Here is a 22,281-nt window from a genome sequence, read left to right on the forward strand (position 1 = left end):
GAGTAAAAAAATCTTACCGTGTTATAGGTGAAACCACATTACATCGAACTTGCTTTGATCTGCTGGAGTGCACAGCCTCCCCCTCCCACCCCCCCACCCCGAGCGCTGCTTTACCGCATTATATCCAAATTCGTGTTATATCGGGTCACATTATATCGGGGTAGAGGTGTATTTAGAGATTTAAAATAAAGTATTTTACATCATCCTGCTTTTATTAGCATACATTCACTGTTTCAATCTCATTCTGGTAAATTTATAGGAGACTATCCCCACCCCATCAGCATGCATATATATCTATGCTTATTAAGTAATAGTATTTAATATATTTTACACACGCTATATACCATAAACCCTATTTATTAGATTACTACTATATATAATGAATACCTCTAGATTTTTTTAAAACTGATTATCTGTTACTAAACTTCTTTGGCACCATTTTAGTGAATTTCTCTTGTTACGACTAACAGACCACATCAGCCATCAAGATATCCAGAGCAGTCTCCCTGTAAAATATCTGGAATCCCCAGTTCCAGTTCACCTGCTTGTCAGTCAACTTCATCCCTTAAACTCTGGCATCAAGAGAAGCATTCCTGCTCACTCACCTCCCATGAAACCCTAACACTCTAGGCCACACAATCCCAGGATTGGCATCTGAAGAGGCTGTGTTGGTAAGGAGAGCTAGCCAGTGCACCTGATAGTACACCTTGAGCTCTCCTTTTCATTGGGCAAGGATGCTGGGGAAATATGAGGAATACTGGAGCTCTTCCTACTGCTCTGGCAAAGGGGCTAAAACTAGGCGCCATACAAAAACAACAAAAGGGGCTAAAGGAGGGAAAGCAAAAAGAGAAATCAACAGCTGAGAAGTAGGGGCAAGAAAAGAAAAAAATCAAGGGGCATAATAAATTAATATTGACTGGCTATCGGAGCAACAGTAGTGAAAAACTCCATTGTATATATTCCAGTCAAATGTCAAGTAGCGTGCAAGGATTTTAGGAACTGGTTTTCCCTCTAGGCACTATTTTACTGCAGTTGACATTGCAACCAGTCAATGTTTGTGTTACACACACACACACACACTTCACCCATGCAGAGAAGAGGTGAATAGAAGATATAGTACCACAGAATATTGCTGGGTAGATGAGACTGGCAGGAGCGGGGGTGGATAAGAGACTGTAGAGTATTGAACAGGCTGTGAAGAAGACTGCAGAGACCGGATAGGCTGAAGAAGTAACAGTTTTATAAACATAGTCAATCAAAGAGAAGAAGAAAAATGGAAAACAAAAAAACCTGAGTAAACAGATACTTTGCAATAGCATCTGACAATATAATTTAATAGAAAATTGAAAAACTTCAGAGAGTAAGAATTAATGTGTTTTTACATTTATTTATCTCCTATCAAGAGGGGCAATTTGCTTATAATTATTAAATAATAAACTATATGACAAAGCAGCAAATTAAGTTTAATTTAAACATGGATAATTTTGTTATTTTTAATAGTTATATGTAAACCACTTGTTTTAAAGTAATAAATATATATGCATTTTAAATACTTATTTCAGTTTTTAAATCCAGTACTAAGCAAGTACAAAAAAACAAATCAAAACATGCCATTTTATTATTGAGCAAAAGGTGCATTTTGAAATACAATTGAATTTACCACTCCTAAAGTCTTATATGCATAGCAGGGGCACTAAAAATAAAGATTTACCACCACTAACAATATTTGCAATATGTGATTAATATAGTATATAAATATAGAAAAAGGTTTTGGCAACTCAGTGTCAGACACAGATATGTCTATAATGCAAGATTATAATGTTATGACAGCAAGCCTATAGGGACTGGGATTATTATGGAGAAGGCAATGACAGCTCTTGGGAGGAGGAAAGAAAACACATGCATTCTGTATTGCTCTTGTACATCCCATACTGGTAACAGGCTGTACAGATGAGTCTGACCAGTTTCAAGACGACTTAACTCCGTAGGCTGCAGAGTTTAAGCTATAGTGTAGGTGCAGCTTGAGCACATAGGACAGAGGATTTAACACAAGGAAAATAGACTAAGATGACAGTGAAGGTAAAATGCCCATGAATAACTTTTCAACAAGTTTGAACAAGGTTGTGTCACTACCTAAGGCTGGTGAGGCAAGAGCCTGTCCTTGATGCTTGGAATCACCGCTGTAAAAGTAGAACTATTTTGTGGGGGTTTGGGTCAGCCTTAAAGTGGTCTATTAGCTTCCTCTAATACAAGAATAGGAGGTTAAAACAGATCCAATTCTTTAGTGCTATTATACATCATTATGAAATGTATAAATAAATCCTTTGAATGTGTCATAGGGTCATTTCATGATTTAAATTAAGAGATTTGGGACTGGAAGAGAAAGGGAATGTAGCTCTCCATGTTAAAATGAAATAATTAGTCTAATATACAGTATAGGGAGATGGCAGAAAGAATAGAGAGTTTGGCCCTTGTTAAATGTTTACCATTTGAGCCCTGGTTCAGTTACTTTCATTCTGCTAAGCAGTAACAGCCGTGTTAGTAAGGTGGCGATGCTTGCTACATCCTTGATATCAGAACCTTGACAGTTCATCTTTCTGCTTTTTATGTGTTTTAGGAAAACGTGACTGCCCTGTCACATCGTCTGGAAAACTGGTATGTCTGGTGATTAAAAAGAATATCCAGTTACATGTATGTGGCTAGCTAATGCTTCTCTTTCAAAAAATTCCACAACAAATCAGTCTACTATTTTCTTATTATTGGATGGCAAGAAGGCTCAGTCGAGCATCACGTATTTGACATGTGCACCTGTGATAGGATGTGATTAGCTGCTGGTTGCTGCTGAGGTGGTTGCTGTGGCGGTCCAGGCACTTGGGTCCTAACAGGTTGCTGAAGCATAGGAGGATTATACACAACAGGAGTGCCATCTGGGTTAACGAATGGCTGACCTAGAGTGTGGAGGGAAAAAAATAAAATAAAAGATGTTATTTAGGTTAAGGACAGACTGAGATGAATATATTTAAATCCAATGTCAAAAATAAAGTCTGATATTATAACATGAGATCTGAATTACTATATTTTATACGATTTTTTGGGGTTATATTACTAAATGCTTGCCTTTACAATTAGAACAGCAATTACCAAAGGCCTCATTTGCAAGATAATTTGTAATTAAAAGCCCATACGTTTCTGTGGTAAATAGCGATCATGTCCAGAAAATAGCTAGTCATTTACCAAAGGCAAATGTATGAACTAAAATGGATGACCAATATTTATTTGTGTCAGTCTTGAAAGCTCTTTTTCAATTATAAGGACTGAAAAAAGTATAAAGAGAAGAAGAAAAATTCATTAAACAGTTTTCTTCTCCTCATATCCTTAAAAAGCAATTTAAAAGTGTCTCCCTTACCATCTAAAATGCCAGCGATGATGTATGATAATGGAAAAAAAGAGAAATTATTTCTCTCTCCATAAAACAGTTATAATTACATTGCCATTGTCATTAAGAACCTTTTAAAGAGCCATCCTCATTAAAGTGAATTTATTCAAAACTTTCAGCTGAACTGGTATGTAATACTATGAAATATTTGCATCCCCAACACTGGAGCAGCATGCTAATTTAAGAGAACCAAAAAGTGAAAATGATTAAAAACTGACTAATCAGTAATATTGAAAATGACTGATTTCAGTGTTTGAGCTCAGCAAAGATGCTGAAAGGAAACAGAACAGCAAAAAACAGAAAAAATAAAACTAGATTTTAAAACATATCATAGTCTAGGGTTTTATTAGTAACAATTAAGTTTACAAAAAAAATTAATCCAAGAATTTCCATTTAAAGATGAGGGACTGAGCGCTAACTTCCTGTCTCATTTCGCTATATCAGCCTGAACCTAACTACTTTGGTAGAAACAAGAAATTCTCAGCATTTCCATATAGTCTAGGCACCCATGTGTTTATATGCTAATGAAATCTTTTCAATTTTACCTGCTGACTGGGTCACATTCCTACAAGGATAGAAATTTAGTTCCCACATAAGGATATTTCAGTGAGGGACATAAGACAGAAGCTAGATCAAGGAGACCAAACAACACAGATCAAATAGGCTACAGAGGTTTGCATAACAGAGGGATGTAGGAAAGGCCCAACATTCAGTCTAAGGCAGTGGTCCCCAACGTGGTGCCTGCAGGTGCCATGGCGCCCGCCGGGGCATTTATGTGCGCCTGCCTAGTGCCCAGCAGGGGAGAGAAGCCACGGCCCAGCACCTGATGGGGACAGAGAACTCAGGCTGCCAGCACGGTGTTCTCTGTTCCCAGCAGGCGCGGGGCCCGCCTAGTGCCCAGCAGGGGAGACAAGCCGCGCCTGCTGGGGACAGAGAACTACGGGGCTGCAGGCTGGGGGTGCCGGTGTTCTCAGTCCCTGGCAGGTGTGGGGCTGTGGCGTAAGCCAGAGAGAAGCCACGGCCCCGTGCCGGCCGGGGACAGAGAATTCTGGGGCTGCAGGCGCCGGTGTTCTGTCCTCGCAGCTTCTCTCCGGCTTCTCTCTTCTCTCTGGATTCATATATTATGTTATATTAAATATGATGTTTTTCATATTATTTAATGTACAAATACAAAATAAGTCCTGAAAAATTGTTGGCGCCCGCCACACTCGTCTGAAAACATGAATGTGCTACTGGCCACAAAAAGGTTGGGGACCACTGGTCGAAGGCTATGTCCAGATTTGGAGCTGAGGGTGTGGTTCCCAGTTTGAATAGACATACTCATTCTAGCTCTCAGTGATAGCTGCAGTAGCATGGGCAGCAGCACAGGTTAGCTGTCCCAAATATGTACCCATGGGATTCAGGTGGGTTTGTACTTAGGGCAGCTAGCCCGTGCTACCGCTGTCAAACTACTATTTTTAGCATGCTAGCTTGATGAAAGCTAGCGTGAGTATGTCTACTTGAGCTGGGAATCACCACCCCAGCTTCAACTGTGGATGTAGCTTAAGACTGGGCCCATTCATTTGATAATTTCCAACTATATTTGATTTGGCTTAACACTTCTCCTTCAACCTCAGGGACTGGGGATCCATGGAGATATTATTCACAGCCTTAGGGAGTCAAGAATTTTTCAATCCCCCTCCCCGCTACACACACACACTTTCTAGGCTTTACTAAGATCAGTCTTGCTCCCCACTGTGACTAGGAGGGAGAGATGGGGGGGGGGGGAGGAAGAACCTTCTCTCACTGTGTGGGAAGAGAGGGAGAAAGCACAAAGACTCTCTCACACTGCTAAGTCTGCAGAAATCACTGTCAGGGAGAGTAAGAATTTAACCTGTACTCTTTGAACACTCTCTAACTCATGTGAAAAGGCAGAACTAGAAGAGCAGTCACTTCTTCCTTAACCAATATTCATGGGCAGTTATCATCTGGGAACTCATCTGAACAGAATGTTGCAGATATTCATACTGTTCTGGAAGGGTATTAATGTCACTCAACCATTGCTACTGAAGGATCCTTTCCTGTAAAACTTATCACACAGGCCTTCTATAATGAAAGCAAAATTGACTGAGAAAGTATAAATATGTAATTAATGGGCCACACTATTTGAAATTAAGACAGTTTTATAACGTGAATTAAAAGTAGTTTCAGGTACCTGCTCTTAAGTCCTCCTGCCAACTAGTGGGGTTTTACAATCCCTCCTCCCCCCCCTTTCTTTTTTTTTAAATATAAAAGTCTCCAGTTGCTATGTGGAAGACCTATAAACAAAACATAGTAAAACTGACTAACAATACAAGAACAAAAAGTGAAACTGATCACACACAAAATGTTGTCAAACACACAAAGTAAACAAACTGGAAAAAAGAGAAAGTATTTTTCTCTTTAAATTAAAATTATTTATACCAGTACATATAATAAAATGATGCAAATATAATTTTCAAGTTAATGTTGTTCCGCTGAATGTGCAATGTTTGCCCAATTGAGTGATGACTCTGAAAACCTCTACAGTCATTAAACCCAGTGAATACGGGAGGGCTAAACTGACTGGTAAATTTGAGACATGAGATACTAGGAATGTAGGCTAACAAAGGGATTATTACACCTTAGTTTGAACTATAGTGTAGCTGTTAGTCAGAACCTGGGCAGGGAAATCGTCATCACCTTGCTAGCAAGAAGTCTGTTTACTTATGGCTCTGGCTAAGACTGTTTTAACTCCAGTAGAGACAGAGCCTAAAGTTCTTCATTTTCTGGTGTGAGCACTTCACCTTGCTATGACAGTGACTGTGGCAAAATATAGGTGCATGGTCAATAGGAACATGGGACATCCACTTATCAACTATGCAACTGTTGTTTTATGACCAGGAAAGTCTACAGTGCTGCTGCAACACCCAGCCTTAAGATACTAAGCATGCCATCTTCAGTGTATAACAAGTGCCTGGGAGCTGGGAAATGCATGCTATTTCTGGGTACTGGTTTCTCAGTGTATAGCATGGCTGGCTTTAGCCATTCCTTACATAAGGCATATATGGAGAAACATTTAAGTAACTGATACAAGTACTAACATAACCATGAATGTAAAATGTTTTCTCTAATATGGCTTACCATATTAGCATATGATTTGTTTTAAGGAAAAAATATAGTCAGGGCTGAAAGACAATGGATTTATTTAGTTGAGTACAAAACTAGTTTCAAAAGTGAAATAATTTAATTCCCATTCCCCACCCCAGAAATATGACCCTGAAGGAAACAAAAAGTACACTGATGAGACATAAAAACAAATTTAAAAAAATGTAACTTGCCAATGTATTACAATAAATAAAACAAGGCTGTAGCTTGATAAGAAAAATATCCCCAAATATTTCATGTTCTAGAATTAAAAAATTATCCAAGAACCCTTTGTGTATACCAACTTCTATTATATTAAAAGCTTCCCCAAATATTAAGACATGATACAAACAATATATTAAACATGTATAATACAGTATTGCTGAACTTTTTTGGTAGTTCCTCAAGCATAGACTTAGATTTACTGTAACCTGTAGGCTAATCCAGTCTGGTAACAGCAGGTTTCTTCCCATCCCTATTGTGAGGTAACCATTATCCTTACATATCAGAACATTTATATTAAGTGCACTGAGCAAACACTAAAAACACACGACACTGAAAATGTTGGGGGCAGGGTTGGGGGTGGAAGGAAAAGACAACACTACAATACACTCACAAGTTAAACAATTTACACGTTATTCCAAAGTTCCAAACCATAATAAAAATGTCCACAACTGGATACCAACCTGTTTGAGGGTTGATCAGAATACTGCCAGGTGGTATGCCTGCCGCTTCCAAGGGAAGCAAAAAGAAGCTAGTGCTAGTAGGTGTCACTTGCCCACTTATGCCACCATCAAAGGAAAGAGATTTACTAGTGCTGACAGTTGGATAGACAGCAGGTGTGCCATGAGAAGGCTGGCTTAGAGCTCTGACTGGAAGAGGCTGCTGGGTGTGAGAAAGAGAACCCGTGGATGACCCTACACTACTAGAAGACTCTGAACCTAGGAAAGGAGTAATGAGAAATTGTTTTTACCTAGAGTCAGAAACATCATGCTCATTTAAATATATAATTTTTAAAAGCTTACCCTTAAATAACAGCATATAACTACAGTATTAAACTATGGATTTTTCAATACAGCCTGAGTAGAGCACATCTATTACAAGCATCCTTCTGTAAACTCTGGGACTGATTCTACACTGCCTTGATCTTTGTTTAGTCTTTTGCAACAGACCAAAGTGAATATGAAATCAAAATGGTAGCATATTATACCCACTTTGCACAGGTGCCAATGACTACAAAAGATGCAAAAGGACTGGAGAATCAGACCCTGAGTTCTTTGGCAGCCGAAGCATGCAACTAAAAGCAACCTTCCAATAACCCGGCCATCGGAAAGTCCCTAAAACATGTGTCTAGATATTTTTGAGCAGCACTTGTCTTTTCCTAAAGTCCCCTTTGAATATACAGTTCATAATATTTTCCATTAGACCTTTCTTATAATAGTTGCATAATGTGCAGGTGCAGAAAATTAATGTAAATGTTTAAGCATAAGAAATCTTAATCAGCTGCCACTAAATAATCTAGAAGAGAAAACAAGACTCAAAACAATGGTGTGATGAAAATTGTGTGTCATTTAAAAATCAATGCAACTATTTTAAAATTATTTGAACTGCCTTTGCAGGAAATTATAAGTTAGAATACCGTATATACTCTATCAGAAGCCGGTTCGTTTATAAGACAACCCCCCGAAGATGGATAAGTAAAAATAGAAAAAAATTTATGACCCATTCATAAGGTGACCCTATAATTCAGGGGTCAGCAAACTTTGGCTCCCGGGCCATCAGGATAAGCTGCTAATGGGCCGAGATGGTTTGTTTACCGCAAGCGTCCGCAGGCATGGAGGTAAACCTAAGTAAACAAAGTGTCCCGGCCTGCCAGCTGCTTACCGTGATGGGCCGGGACAGCAACTGGTGGGGACTTTTTTCTTTATTTTTTTGGGGGGGGGTTGGGGGGAGAACAAGCTGAGGGTAACCCCTGTGACCACCCTCCACATGACCCCACCCCTAGCCCAGGACCTCCACACTCTTCCCATCCCATCCCACCCCACCTTATCTGGGGAGGGCCAGGGGATGTCGTCTCTGGCCTGGCTGGAGATGCTCCGGCAGGCTGGACAGCACGGTCGCAGCCTGCTCCAGCGGGCCAGACCAGGTGGCGCGGCCACATGTTTCAGTGGGCTGGGCTAGGTGGCATGGCCGCAGTGTGCTCCAGCAGGCCAGGCGGCGTGGCCACAGCCTGCTCTGGGGGACAGGGCCGAGCGGCATGGCTGCAGCCTGCCAGCCCCAGAGCTGCAGCTGCTTTGGAGGCTGGGGGGGAGAACAGAGTGGCCAGAAGCAGAGAGACTCTGGCCCCACCTCTTCTCTTCTGGCTCATCTGGCTGTGCTGCCTCTCCTTGCCCCCTCTGTGGGGGGAGGGGCTGTGTCCCACCTCTCTCTATACCCGTTCATAAACCAACCCCCTTCTCTGGTGCGTCCCTTTTTTACTAAAAAAATTGGCTTATGAACAAGTATATACGGTACTTTATATTTGTATTGCATTTTTTACCCATACAACTCAAAGTAGTTAAAGATAAATATTATTAACTTCATTTTACAGATGAGATAACTGAGGTACAAAGAGATTGAGGAAACTGCCCAAACCACAATCACTGTATCCTAGTGCTATGACCAATCTCCACTTGCCCATAGTCCTTTTCTTGATTTCACAATTTTCTTACATCTGCATCAGCTTCTAGATTATGTAGAGATATTAGACTCATCTTTAACAATGTTGTCTTCAATAAAAGTTAAATAAATATAGGCCTAAATGTATAATTGACTTTAAAATCACCACAACCTATGAATGCAGTGAAAGAACCACCACCAATATTTCAGAAATCAAAATTTAAAAAAAGTTTTTATTTTTAGCAAGGTATTTTCTTCTAATTTGGTGTGAGAAAATCTTTCTATAATGTATCTGATCTAGATTACGGTACAGCTGTAACTGACTATCAAAAGTCACCATCAAAAAATGCTATTCCATTGCTAAACCAAATAGCCAAAATTTATGCCATATATTTTGAAATGTATACAAAGTACTAAAGATAAACATTTCTTAACAAAATTTTATCAGATCTTCATTTCATACAGAAATTCTGCTTATGATATTAATATCTCCTGTGTTACTGCAATATGCTTTAATGTACTTTATTTCTCTTTTATATTTTTGTGGGGGGGTATTGGGGGTTTAGCGTTTAATGGCAAATGTTTAATGGATCCTCGCTGAAGACAGGGTTTATAGCATTGACTAAAGCCTAGCATAATACAGACAAGTACTCACATCCTTTTACTTTCCTGCACAGCATTACCTATAATCGTAACCCTACAGTCAGTTGTTTAGTTTAAGCCCTGAAACTCCCCAGTGCAGAGAATGCCAATTGTGTCATATTGGCTGATCACTTTAGAATGCAGTTGACATGTCCAATATGCACTAAACGGCCTACCAAATTTGTTTCACTTTCTACCAGGTCTTCTGAAGCCAACATAATACTGTTTTTACAGATGCAGAATAAATTATGAGCTAGCACACCTCTGACTCACAGAATCTCATAGAATGAGTACGTAGTTCAATCTTCTGCAGTAAGACAGTTTACTATGGTGAAAATTCACATTACTGGGGTTTATTCTGAATTAGGTGTATACTTCATTTCTAACACTGCCAGTTAGAAACAACAGAACAAATATGAATAATAATCCACAGGCTTTATTACTGAATTGGTTCTAATTAAAGGGATACCAATGGGATATCAATGTGCAGTTATCTACAAATTTGCCATGCAGCTTTGACTGAAGAGATGAACTCAGACTGAAACAGTTCTGAACTGTAACTCTGTTCCCCTACACCAAAGTAGTAAATTGTTTTATTCTGACAAGTATTTCTACATACTTTCACAGATATGAAATAAATTCCAATAGCTAGCAAAAGCCTTCTATAACTTGCTTCTGGCTTTACAACTAGAGTTCCAAGATGTTCATTTCATTTCAAATATGAATTCTATTTTTATACAAAAGTTAAACACACAATGGGCCTAATCCTGTAGCCAGTCTTAGAATGCAACACCCATTGCAGTCAAGAGGCTTTCTGCGCACAGAGGAGTTACAAGATTGGACCCTATCCCTATGTATACATATGCAGTGTGCATTAACTATCAGGCAAACTAAACAGTTTTATGTAGCATCAAAGTACCACTTATACAGATTTATTATACCTGTCTTAGACAGCTTGCCTGTGCTTTTGCTGCTTCCAGAGCTATCTCCTCTTGTCAGAACTGAAATCCCACTGAAGCTGCTGGCTTTCGTTACAACTGGCTTCAGATTGCGGATGGAACTATCAGAGTCCGTGCTGCTCCAGGGTCGGGGTTCAGAGTACTGCAGCTCATTCTCAGTACTGCTTTGATGGCTGTTGGCTGATCTCCCTGAAGCTTCCTTATTGACTCTGTAATTGATAAACTAAACTTTTAATACACGCATTGTTTGCAAAGTAAGGAAGAAAAATTAAGGTGAAATGCATGAAGTATACTTTGAGATTCAAAATGATGCATTAAATACCTAAATATCTGCCGCCTTTGCTGTGTACTATTAGTTTCCTCCTCTTGGATTCTGTTGACATTTTTAACAAGAGAGCTTAGTATTTATTAAGAAAAATGTAAATAGGAACCAATTTAAATTGCGAATACTCTTACCTTCTGTCAATAAAATAATTGTCTTGGGAATACAGGGCCTGGAAAAAAGTATAAAATTTAATTTTAATTATTTTCTTTAATGATGCATAGAGACTCTAATCAAGACGGGACCCTATGGTGTTATTTTTTTACTCCAATACTTAATGTCATCCAGCTCTTCCCGTATAGTATTCCAATCCTCTTTTGTATTGACGATGCCTCCCAACTTTGTATCAGCAGCAGATTTACTAGCACACTCTTACTTTTTGAGCCAAGATAATAAGTGAAAAATACACTAACTCCTCGCTTAACGTTGTAGTTATGTTCCTGAAAAATGTGACTTTAAGTGAAACGATGTTAAGCAAATCCAATTTCCCCATAAGAATTAATGGAAATGGGGCGGGGGGTTAGGTTCCAGGGAAATTTTTTTCACCAGACAAAAAACTATGTATTATATAGATATACACACAGTATTTGTTTTAAACAAACAATTTAATACTGTTCACAGCTATGATGATTGTGAAGCTTGGTTGAGGTGGTGAAGTTTAGAGGGTGGAAGAGGGAGGGATATTTCCCAGGGAATGCCTCGCTGCTAAATGATGAACTAGCACTCGGCTGAGCCCTCAAGGGTTAACACATTGTTGTTAATGTAGCCTCTCACACAAGGCAGCACAAACACGAGGGTGGGGGCGGGAAGACTCTATAGTTTTCAAATAACTATTTTTGAGCTCTGCAAGTGTAAAATGTATAAATATTAGATCAATATGGCTCCCTACAGTCTGACAGATACCATAAAGGAATGTAGTGATCTGAAAAGCCAAATTATGATCTCCCACCCTTTTCACTCACCTGCACTATGCAACCATTATCTACGTACATGACAGTGTGGAATGATTATGGACTATTGAGAAAAATATCACAGTTTCAAGATACTTGATATATTTATTTTGTCAATACTGAAATATATTAATGACTATTCAAGTGAATCCAAAGGCAAGGAAACAATATGTAAAATAATTTAAGCCAAACAATTATCTATCTAAGGCATTCTTATTTACATACAAACAATAGAAAGGGACTGCACAGTGACTGAAAGGCTCATACACACACTGCCAAAGTTCTGAAACATTGCCTTGGGCGGTCAAAAGGAACTGAGAGGCAGTTGGAGTCAATTTGACCCTTTACCCTCTCAGGTGGGAGGCAAGAGGACACTCAGGGTGCAGACACAGCCCAAATACACTGTTGGCCAAAAGAATCCAAACTTAAGTGCATGACACAAGCACACCAACAGTAATACATTTGGACAGGCACTTGAAGAACCATTACTTCTGAACATTCTGGGTTGAACGATTGTTTCTTAGTTTTGGTTAACTGCTTTCTAAAGGAATAATACAGAGGACAAGTAAAATATACAAATTAAAATAAGTAAATGTTCTGATAAGTACTGTAGAATAATTTGTTAACAAAAAGTTTGTTCTCTTTTGCTGTTGGACAAAGTAGAAAATACTTTTCAATATATATAGGTGCAGCAAAACTAGTCTACCAAAGATTATTCTCCTCATTTTAGAATGAGAATCTTTTTTTGTGTGCAGATAACGCAAAAAGGCACCTTAAAACAGATGTCCTTCCTGTATGTTTTTTATTTATGCTTATTTTACTGACAAACAAGGCTGAATTCCAATTAGCACTGCAGAGATAATGCTGCTCTGGCACAGAGAGTTGGATATTTTACTTTCTCAGATGTTATCATAATGATCATCAAAACCATCAGAACTGTTAAGTATCAGAGGGGTAGTCGTGTTAGTCTGGATCTGTAAAAGCAGCCAAGAGTCCTGTGGCACCTTATAGACTAACAGACGTTTTGGAGCATGAGCTTTCGTGGGTGAATACCCACTTCGTCGGATGCATGTAGTGGAACTCTCCAGGGGCAGGTATATATATGCAAGCAAGAAGCAGGCTAGAAATAACCTTGTTCTTGCTTGCATATATATATACCTGCCCCTGGAGATTTTTACTACATGCATCCGACGAAGTGGGTATTCACCCACGAAAGCTCATGCTCCAAAACGTCTGTTAGTCTATAAGGTGCCACAGGACTCTTTGCTGCTTTTACAGAACTGTTAACTAACTTTTTTTTTTTTTTTTTTAAACACACACACACTGTATATAGATGAAAACCTACATCAAGAAGAAAAATCCTTTAAAATATGAACTATGGGTACGTGTATGTATGCAATTGTCAGACTGAAAAAAATTTCCCAAGAGAAAGATGCAGTGAGATTTCCTTTTCATTTAATACCTACATCTTGTGCAAATATTCGTTCTCTAGCTCTCTGGTACTCTTCTTCTCGTTCTTCTATAGATTTGCTTCTTCTGTCATCTTTTAAGCGTATTCGCATCTAAATTAAATTAAATAAGTGATTAGGTAAAATACCAATTTCTACAAGAAAACAGCATGAATTTATAGACAAGGCATCAATATGAAAATATTAAAGTTCCATACATTTACCTGGTTATCATCTTTGTCTAAACTAGAATTATCTCTTTTAAGGATGTACCGTTTCTGAAAATCTTCACATTTCTCATCCTTTATATGCTCACAAAACTTTTGATCAGGTCTAAAGAAAGCAATTACGAAAAAAAGTTATATTTCAGACCAAATGATGAACAATTTTATAAATATATAAATCCATATATCAATATAAGAGATAAACTATTACACTAGGTGTCAGTGTGAGAAACAGTCTATTAAAATAACACATATAAAATATTACAATTTGACTGGAGTGTTGGGTTTCATAATAAGCTCTTGACCTGCAAACTGAAAAAATATCAAAAGTATAAAATGTTTCTGTAACCTGACAACTCTTGCTGTCATGAGGCACACAAAACCTTTTTCTAAAACAGACCTATTCCTTCAACGTATGTTTTCAATTCCCAATGAAAGTAGCAAGCAAGCAGGTTTCACTGAGGACTCAGAAGTTTCTCATAATCCATAGTTGTAGCAATGCAAGGGAATTTAGGATGTGCATGAGACTGAATGATAAGTGTCTACTGTTTAAACAACCACAAAACTTATTTCAAGGGAAATAAAACCGTAAGGAGATGGGAGTGATGGAAAACAAATTAAACTAGTAAAATAAACAATAGAAAAAGGCAGGAGGAGGAAGAATGCAGTCATGCATGCAAGCAGAAGTCTTGCAAGAATGCAGAAAGCTAGAGTTCATGAGTTTTTTTTTTTTTGGTGTGTGTGTGTTAAATCCAACTGCCTTATGAATGGATCATTAGACCTCCTCCAAACTACTGTTAGGTACCAAAAACTACTGACAACAATGGCAGTTATGCTAAATTATTTACAGTTGCTTGATCAGTTCTCAGACAACTGGAAGGAATTTGGCTATTGAAGAGTATACATATATATGGTCTGTATTTCGTTTTTTTGAGTTATTACTCAGAGCATTTGTATAAAAGCAGGATTCTTTTTCCTTTATAATGTAAACTGCAGTACTTTTAACCAAACCTAACTAAATGGTTGCTGGATGCCCAAACATACTTAGCAGGCATTTCAGAGAACCTTTAGACTGTCTTACCTCTTTCTTTTAAAGGTCCCTGAATTTACTGCCCTGCAATCACCAACTTCCCACTCCACTGAGACGTCCCAGTGTGGACTGGGTTGTTGATATCAGTAACACCACTGATCGACGCTGGAGCGGGGAATCTGCCTATGAGGAAAAGGTAAGTTTGGTTTTATTCAATATGGAGCAGATCTCCAAGATTTTCTTTCTAAATTCTTATTTTATATCCCAAGTGATTTAAAATAAGAATACTGAAAACCTTAAAAAAATCATCCTGCTGTCTATAGGTTAGATGAAATGCCTGCTAATTAGTAATTGCATTCATTAGGGCTTCCAGAGACTATTCACAAGATTGTTGGGTGGTGTTTTTGTTTTAAAAAAAACACATTCCAGTTTGCAATTAAGAGTTCTTTCACTACTGCTATTTATTCCCCACTTCAAGTAATCATAATCCCTGGTCTGAGACATCAGACTTTGTGGGCATGGAAATGCCTGATGTGAGAAATATGAAAGTATAAATTCAGATAGGGAATTTATAGCAAAACCAAATGGATTCAAATAGTAAAAATATTTAGTACCTCAAAATTTATATATACTTTCCATCTTCAAAGTACCCTACAAACATTTATTGGTTAAACCTAATGCCCATCAGAGTGTTACTAGTCCCATTTTACAGATTACAAAATTGAGGTAAATGGATTAGATTATTTTGTGGCCCAAAAATCAGAGGGAATCCATGTTAGCACTGGGATTAGAACTCAGGCCCTCCTAGCTCCTAGATTTGTGCCCAAACCACTAGAACATGCCTCTCTCAAAGATCCTGTTTCATGCAAATATACTGAGTAATAAAAACAACCCAAAAGTACAAAAGAAATATATTAGCAGAATGGTTCAGAGAGAATAGCTGTGTGTTGTAAATCTTGGCTTTCAAATGGGCTTAGACTTTCTAGAGCTACAGAGTTTAACGTATCAGCAGGGTTAAATCAGACTTCATCTTTCTTACACAGGTTGTGTGCGCACATGCGTGGACGTATGTGTAGAAGACAGACAGGTCTTTTGGATGAAACATATACTGCGTGTGGCTATTGAAGATCTCATGATCCCATTGTGACACTATCTCGGGGAAACACCCTGCACCCCCATTTTCATCCTTATAATATGATTATGTGGCATCCAATGCAAAGTTTGTCATGTCGGGTGTCTTTGGAAGGCTCATGATGCACTGATCGTTGTTATAGTAATGTTATAGGTTGTAATTTCATGTATATAATTATGAGGCTGAAAAAGTGTCCTGATGGCTTAAAACAAGCCCAGGCAAAACTCTGCAGGAACAGAGGGGCAGTTCACATCTCATCAGGGCATGTATGGTACAAACCCAGCCCAGCCTCACAGGAACAAAGGACACTGGCCTAGGCAGCAACAAAGGATTTGTTCGACTCTCGAGTGAGTTACCCCCTCTTCCCTTGGTCAGTCTGAGACTACGATGAGGTAATGTTCACCTGACCCTGAAGGGGGGGGGGGCAGGGGCAAACTCAAGAGGGAAGAACGAACATGATAAAAGGGAGATGTGTTTGCCATGTTCTTCCTCTGTCTTCCACCTCCATCTTCAGACACCACCACCAAGCGACTGAAGTGCTGATCAAAGGGGAGAGCCTGGCTGAAGGGCAACCAGCCGGCCTCTGGTGAGAAGCATCTAAGTTTGTAAGGGCACTGAAAGTGTTAAGATCAGCTTAGAATGCATTTTGCTTTTATTTCATTTGACCAAATCTGATTTGCTGTGCTTTGACTTATAATCGCTTAAAATCCATCTTTTGGTAGTTAATAAATTTATTTATTTATTCTACCTGAAAGAGTGTGTTTGGTTTGAAGTGTGTCAAGAGATTCCCCCTTGGGATAACAAGCCTGGTACATATCAATTTCTTTGTTAAATTGATGAACTTATGTAAGCTTGCAGTGTCCAGCGGGCATAACTAGACACTGCAAGACGGAGGTTCCTAGGGTTATGTCTGGGACTGGAGATATTGGCTAGTGTCATTCGGTTGCACAATCCAAGCTGTGGCTGGCCAAAAGTGCTCACTCATGTAACTGGGAGCAGATTACATGTTATAGGCTGTGCGTGAACAGCCCGGTAGTAGGGGTTCTCACAGCAAAGCAGGGTAAGGCTGGCTCCCAGACTCGAGGATTGGAGTGACCTAGCAGATTCTGGTCCAGATAACACCAGGGGAACGTCACACCCATGTCTCCTTATGTAATAGGGGTTTGCCCTGTGTCCTTGGCAAGAATGTCCCAACCCCCACAGCTGTATAGCTGTGATTGTCAATTTGGTTTCTACCTTCCACCCAGCTATATCTATTAATTACTTAACAGTGAGATGAAAGTTAATATATACATTTAAGATATTATTACTGAAAGCAGTTTTCAAAGTTGTCCAACTGTTCTTTAAACCTGGCTTCTTAAATTCTGAACACAATCAAAACACTAAAAATTTTAATCAAATTCAACAACATTTGAGAGAAAAAAATGACTTAAAAGTTATAATTAAAAATGCAAATAGTAAAGTAAACAAGGCCAGTTCAAGCAATGCTGGAAACCTTCCCAATCCCATTCCCCCATTAAGTGGGCCTCCACATGATAGAAACCAAAATTCAGTGAGACCTCTGATCACTTCACTTTGCCACAAGCTGTCCTATTGTTCTAGTTCAGGGGCTGCCGCTTATTCCCACAGAGAAGCGACAAGGAATGTATCTAGAACTAGTGGTGTGTTTTTCTGAATAGAGTTACAGAATTAATGGACTTTTTTTTAAAAATACAAAGACAGAGCCTGTGATGTGACCCATCCAGGGCTGCAATACATACTCTGATCTCACCAAGAACTAAGGATCTTATTAACGTGACAGCTTTAATATGGACTTTCATATTTCACATCACATAGCACCGAATGAACAACAAATATCTCAGTAAAAAAAACAGGAGTACTTGTGGCACCTTAAAGACTAACAAATTTATTTAAGCATGAGCTCCCAAGTGTTAACTGACTCCTGAGGCTGCAGATTTGGTATCGTCTAAATTGGCCTTGAGAGTAAATCCATGCACCAAAATTCGAAGAATTATTTCAAAATTATGACAACTTACATTCTCGTATTGCTAGTTTTGTTTATTATCACTGACTTCCCACTCTGGTCCACATTATGTTCCAATCCAAAGTAAGCAGCTACTCTGTGCAACAGCATTCTATGGTAAGATGTCATGGGGGGAAACTTTTTGCGTGGAATTCTGGAAGAGAAAAGTACTCGTTTTACGAAACAACAAAAATACTTTTGAATAATTTTTTTGTTAAAATTGCAGCACTTACTCGTTATTACCAATGAAATCTAAAATTTCCTGTTCTAATTTCAGCAGCATCATTCTGTCCCTGAAAACAAAATACAACACTCATATAGGAAACACTCCAGAATTGCAAATATATGAATTTTAAACATGCATAGATAACATCCGTTCCCCTAATGACCAGGCAACGATAGCAGTTTACCAGGAGGACCATAAGTTATCTAATTTGCTAGTGCGTGTGTGGATTTTTAGAGTAGAATTGTTCTGTCTTGTAAGAAACCAGAATACAAAGAGCCCTCTCAATCTCTCTTCCCATGAGAGTCAGCAGAAACAACAGTCATTGAGATGATGTGCTCAAGTGAAAAGAATAAAATGGCTTCAAGTCACTACCATTGTGGTCCCTGCTGGCTAATATGGGTAAGCAGGACTCCCAAATGGACATGGCACAAAAGACAATTACCTCCTGTGCAGGAGATGGGTCGCTGGCCATGGGGCTGTCCACATTGCTGTCTTGGGCATGGCCAGGAGGGGAATCAGAAGTTGCTGGGTCTCTGCAGCCTCTGAGCAGGCCAAGAAGGAGGCGGGGATGAGGGGTGGGAAAGGGAATGGGGGCTGGTCCCCAGTCTCTGCCTCTCCTATGGTCAGTGCAACTGGCACCCCCTACTCCAAAGTGTGTGTGGAACTCTTCACTCCTGCACAGGCCAAAGGGTCTCAGCAAACACACTGACCACAGCAGGGCAAACTGCCTGTCTCTTCCCTGAGGTAGGAAGGGGAGGGGAATGCATACCATTAGAAAAATTTCTGGGAGCGTCCTTGCCTTGATATGTCGTTCAAGTAAAAGGTGTGCTATTCTCTTATTTAATTGAACTGTATACTTCTTAACCCCATTAATGCCTTAATGGCTAAATTCTAAAAGGTTATCTGATTCTAGAATCTAGAACTATATTTCTGCACGTGGCTCACCAAGGTGCCCCAAAATTTCCATCCAGCCCATAACATTGAAAACACTGACCATCCAAAATGTGCAATTTCTCCCTGTAACTTAGACACTGGCGTCTTCTATATAGGACCAAAATAAAACAAGGGAATATGTTACAAAATATATATATACACACACTTGAATTTCTTTGCCCTTTTCATAGCTCCCTATAGATAACAATACATGAAGAGTTTTTAAAATATGATAAAACATTCTTTAATGAAAATATGTAAGTCACTTTTTATTATTTTTGTCAACTGCAGATCTTCATTCTCAATTTCTTCTTCAAATTCATAACTATAAACATAAAACCATGAATAAAAGATAAAAAACTTCGTTTTCATATATCTTTTTTTCAAATATGGCCCAGGCAGGTAGTGAAAAGTAGTTACCATCTGATGGCTGCTTGTAAATTACATAACGTGAGTTTCAATACAGTTCTTACTGTCACCATTACCACAATTATGAATGTAACTGAGGGGTAGCCGTGTTAGTCTGTATCTGTAAAAGCAACAAAGAATCCTGTGGCACCTTATAGACTAACAGACGTTCTGCAGCATGAGCTTTCGTGGGTGAATACATCTTGCATCTGAAGAAGTGGGTATTCACCCACGAAAGCTCATGCTGCAGAACGTCTGTTAGTCTATAAGGTGCCACAGGATTCTTTGTTGCTTTTACATGAATGTAACTGACATGAATTAGAACCTTTATTTGAAGCCTCAGTAAAGGGACCAAGGAATTAATGGGAATGGAAAACTTACTGAACTTTCACCCCTAGAAGCAATTCATCCAGGTCAAGACTGAGACAAACTGATGGAGGAGCAAGGGGAGGCTTGACCTGCTGCTGCCAGTACTACATTTTCATGTAACCTGTCATCTTTCAGCAGCACTAAATTCAACTAATGTTAAAAATTTCATGGATGCTTAGATTTTAAGACCAAAAGAAATAATTACAATCATTTAGTCCAATCTCCTGCAAAATCCAGGCGACAAAATTTCACTCCGTAACTCCTGCATCAAGCCCTTAACTTCTGGTTGAACCAGCACATTTTTTTGAAAGATATCCAATTTTAATTTAAAGACTTAAAGTGATGGAGAAGCTATCACATTCCCAGATATCACATTCCCATTGTTTTAATGGTTAATTACTCTAAGGGTACATCCACACTACCAGATTGGGGGTAGCGATCAATCCATCGGGTATCGATTTATCGTGTCTCGTCTAGACAAGATAAATTGATCCCCAAATGCGTTCCCCATCGACTCCAGAACTCCACCAGGGCGAGAGGTGGAAGTGGAGTCGACAGGGGAGCCGTGGCTGTCAATCCCGCGCCATGAGGACGGGAGGTAAGTCGATCTAAGATATGTCGACTTCAGCTACGCTATTCTCATAGCTGAAGTTGTGTATCTTAGATCGATCGCTCCCCCCCACCCAGCGTAGACCAGGTCTCACTGTTACAAATTTGCACTCTTTCCAGTCTTCATTTGCCTTGACAAAAGCTTCAAGTCGTGACAACAGCTAGGCAGCTCATGCACTGCGACTACTGTCTCTCATGCTAACCAGTACTATTTCATTCTTTCCTTGTAATCCCCTCCAGTTCGTTGTATTCGCTTCTTGTCTCTTGTTAGATACTTAGGGTGTAACTTTAAAAAGTTACCTAAACTGGAAAGGATGGTGAAAAAACTGTTTTTGGTGGAGAGGGAGGACAAAAAGTCCATCTCAGCAGCAGTATCTTAAATGGTTTCTAAACTCACAACTGCTCATGATTAACTAACCTTTTTCATTTATAAATATAAAATCAGTCATTAACACAGCTAGTGTAGCTCTAAAAGAGAAACAGTACAAAACAACTGTTTCAGTGAAAACTGTGGCCCTTATATCATTTGGATCAGCATCATGATAAAAACAACTATTGAAACATGGCTGTATTATACAGCTGGGTTGTATAATACAGCTTGGTTCTCAGGGCGCAAAACATTATTTACACCAATCAAGCCAGTCATAGCTACACAGTATTCTTATCCCAGTAATAACAAGGCTTATGAATTTGGAGCTCACATATACAAAGCCCATCCCCAGGGTAAGTTAGATAGGACAGAAGTCCACAAAAAGGGAGAACGTTTCACAGTTTGAAAAGAAGAGTAGAAAAATCAAGCCCTGACATTTAAATCTCTTCTTAAAAAAATGTTTTCAGAAACATTGTAATACATTTTACAATTATATGAAACTGAAGACGTTAAAATGCTGAGTACATTCTGATGCTTTACTATAAAATTTGCCAGACTGCTTCTAGCACCAGGGATCTATTTTACTTTTAATATTCACATTTAACTCCCATTATCGTTGAAGTGCAGTTACTGTCAGGAAATAACATTAAAAGTGACACCTTGCATTCCACATACTTCTCTCTTCCACAACTGGTATACAAACTTCACTCTGCCCTTGAGTTAACTTAGATTTTTTCCTACTGACGGTAATGCAGGCTCAACCTGGTACCCCAAAACTCAGGTGGTATTTGCTGATTTATTTTAAAAATATATATATTTTTTTAAATCACCACCACCACCACCAACTAAAATAATTCTGGAATAAGAATCCATTCCTCAGATACCAGACTTAATGTGTTGGTTGCGCATTAGAGTATCCTCCAACAGACTGAAGAGTGATAGCAAAGCTGTTCTTGGAAGGCTGATTTTGCCTAGCATGTCTGTCCTGGGCTCTGAGACCTCTTCTTACTTATGAGGAAGAACCAGAAGATGTGCAGTGGATCCTGTTGCCCCACTCCTCCCTGTACCTCAAATAGTTTTGTTGGTACCCCTAAATCCTGCTCACCCCTGCACAGTAGAACCATGTCAAATCTATCACCAGAGAGACCCTGGAGGTCCAAAGAGATTAGGGAAGGATGTGCTTCTTGATGTGCAAAGCAGAAAAAAAAAGAAGAGTAGTTATATTAGTTATGTGGCATTGATAAGAAGAGGTGGTGTTGTAAACTCAGCACACACATTTTGTAGACACAAAGGGACACATTCCTCCTCTCGGTTCCACAGATAAAGCTCCCTCTGAAATCATTGGAATTTACACCCATATAACCTGAGGCAGGGTTTGGCCCATATTGACACCACCAA

The 22,281-nt window shown here is 39.1% G+C and overlaps 1 protein-coding gene across 21 annotated transcripts in view; it reads right to left on the bottom strand.

Moving 5' to 3' along the window:
* R3HDM1 (R3H domain containing 1) overlaps positions 1 to 22,281 on the bottom strand; it is a 132,085-nt gene that overhangs the window by 44,434 nt on the left and 65,370 nt on the right. For 6 of the 21 annotated variants that reach the window (XM_039493761.1, XM_039493760.1, XM_039493763.1 and 3 more), the window contains 11 exons: positions 19,140 to 19,235; positions 18,202 to 18,261; positions 17,982 to 18,122; positions 13,784 to 13,892; positions 13,578 to 13,673; positions 11,296 to 11,333; positions 11,162 to 11,212; positions 10,822 to 11,048; positions 7,267 to 7,521; positions 2,809 to 2,948; positions 1,121 to 1,222 (listed from right to left, as the gene is read on the bottom strand). In XM_039493761.1, coding sequence (XP_039349695.1) covers positions 1,121 to 1,222; positions 2,809 to 2,948; positions 7,267 to 7,521; positions 10,822 to 11,048; positions 11,162 to 11,212; positions 11,296 to 11,333; positions 13,578 to 13,673; positions 13,784 to 13,892; positions 17,982 to 18,122; positions 18,202 to 18,261; positions 19,140 to 19,235 — 1,315 coding nt within the window. The remainder of the gene's footprint in view (positions 1 to 1,120; positions 1,223 to 2,808; positions 2,949 to 7,266; positions 7,522 to 10,821; positions 11,049 to 11,161; positions 11,213 to 11,295; positions 11,334 to 13,577; positions 13,674 to 13,783; positions 13,893 to 17,981; positions 18,123 to 18,201; positions 18,262 to 19,139; positions 19,236 to 22,281) is intronic. The other 15 variants (XM_039493765.1, XM_039493777.1, XM_039493773.1 and 12 more) reach the window with 11 other exon arrangements.

This window comes from Mauremys reevesii, linkage group 11 (assembly GCF_016161935.1).
Source record: "Mauremys reevesii isolate NIE-2019 linkage group 11, ASM1616193v1, whole genome shotgun sequence".
NCBI lineage: Eukaryota > Metazoa > Chordata > Testudines > Geoemydidae > Mauremys > Mauremys reevesii.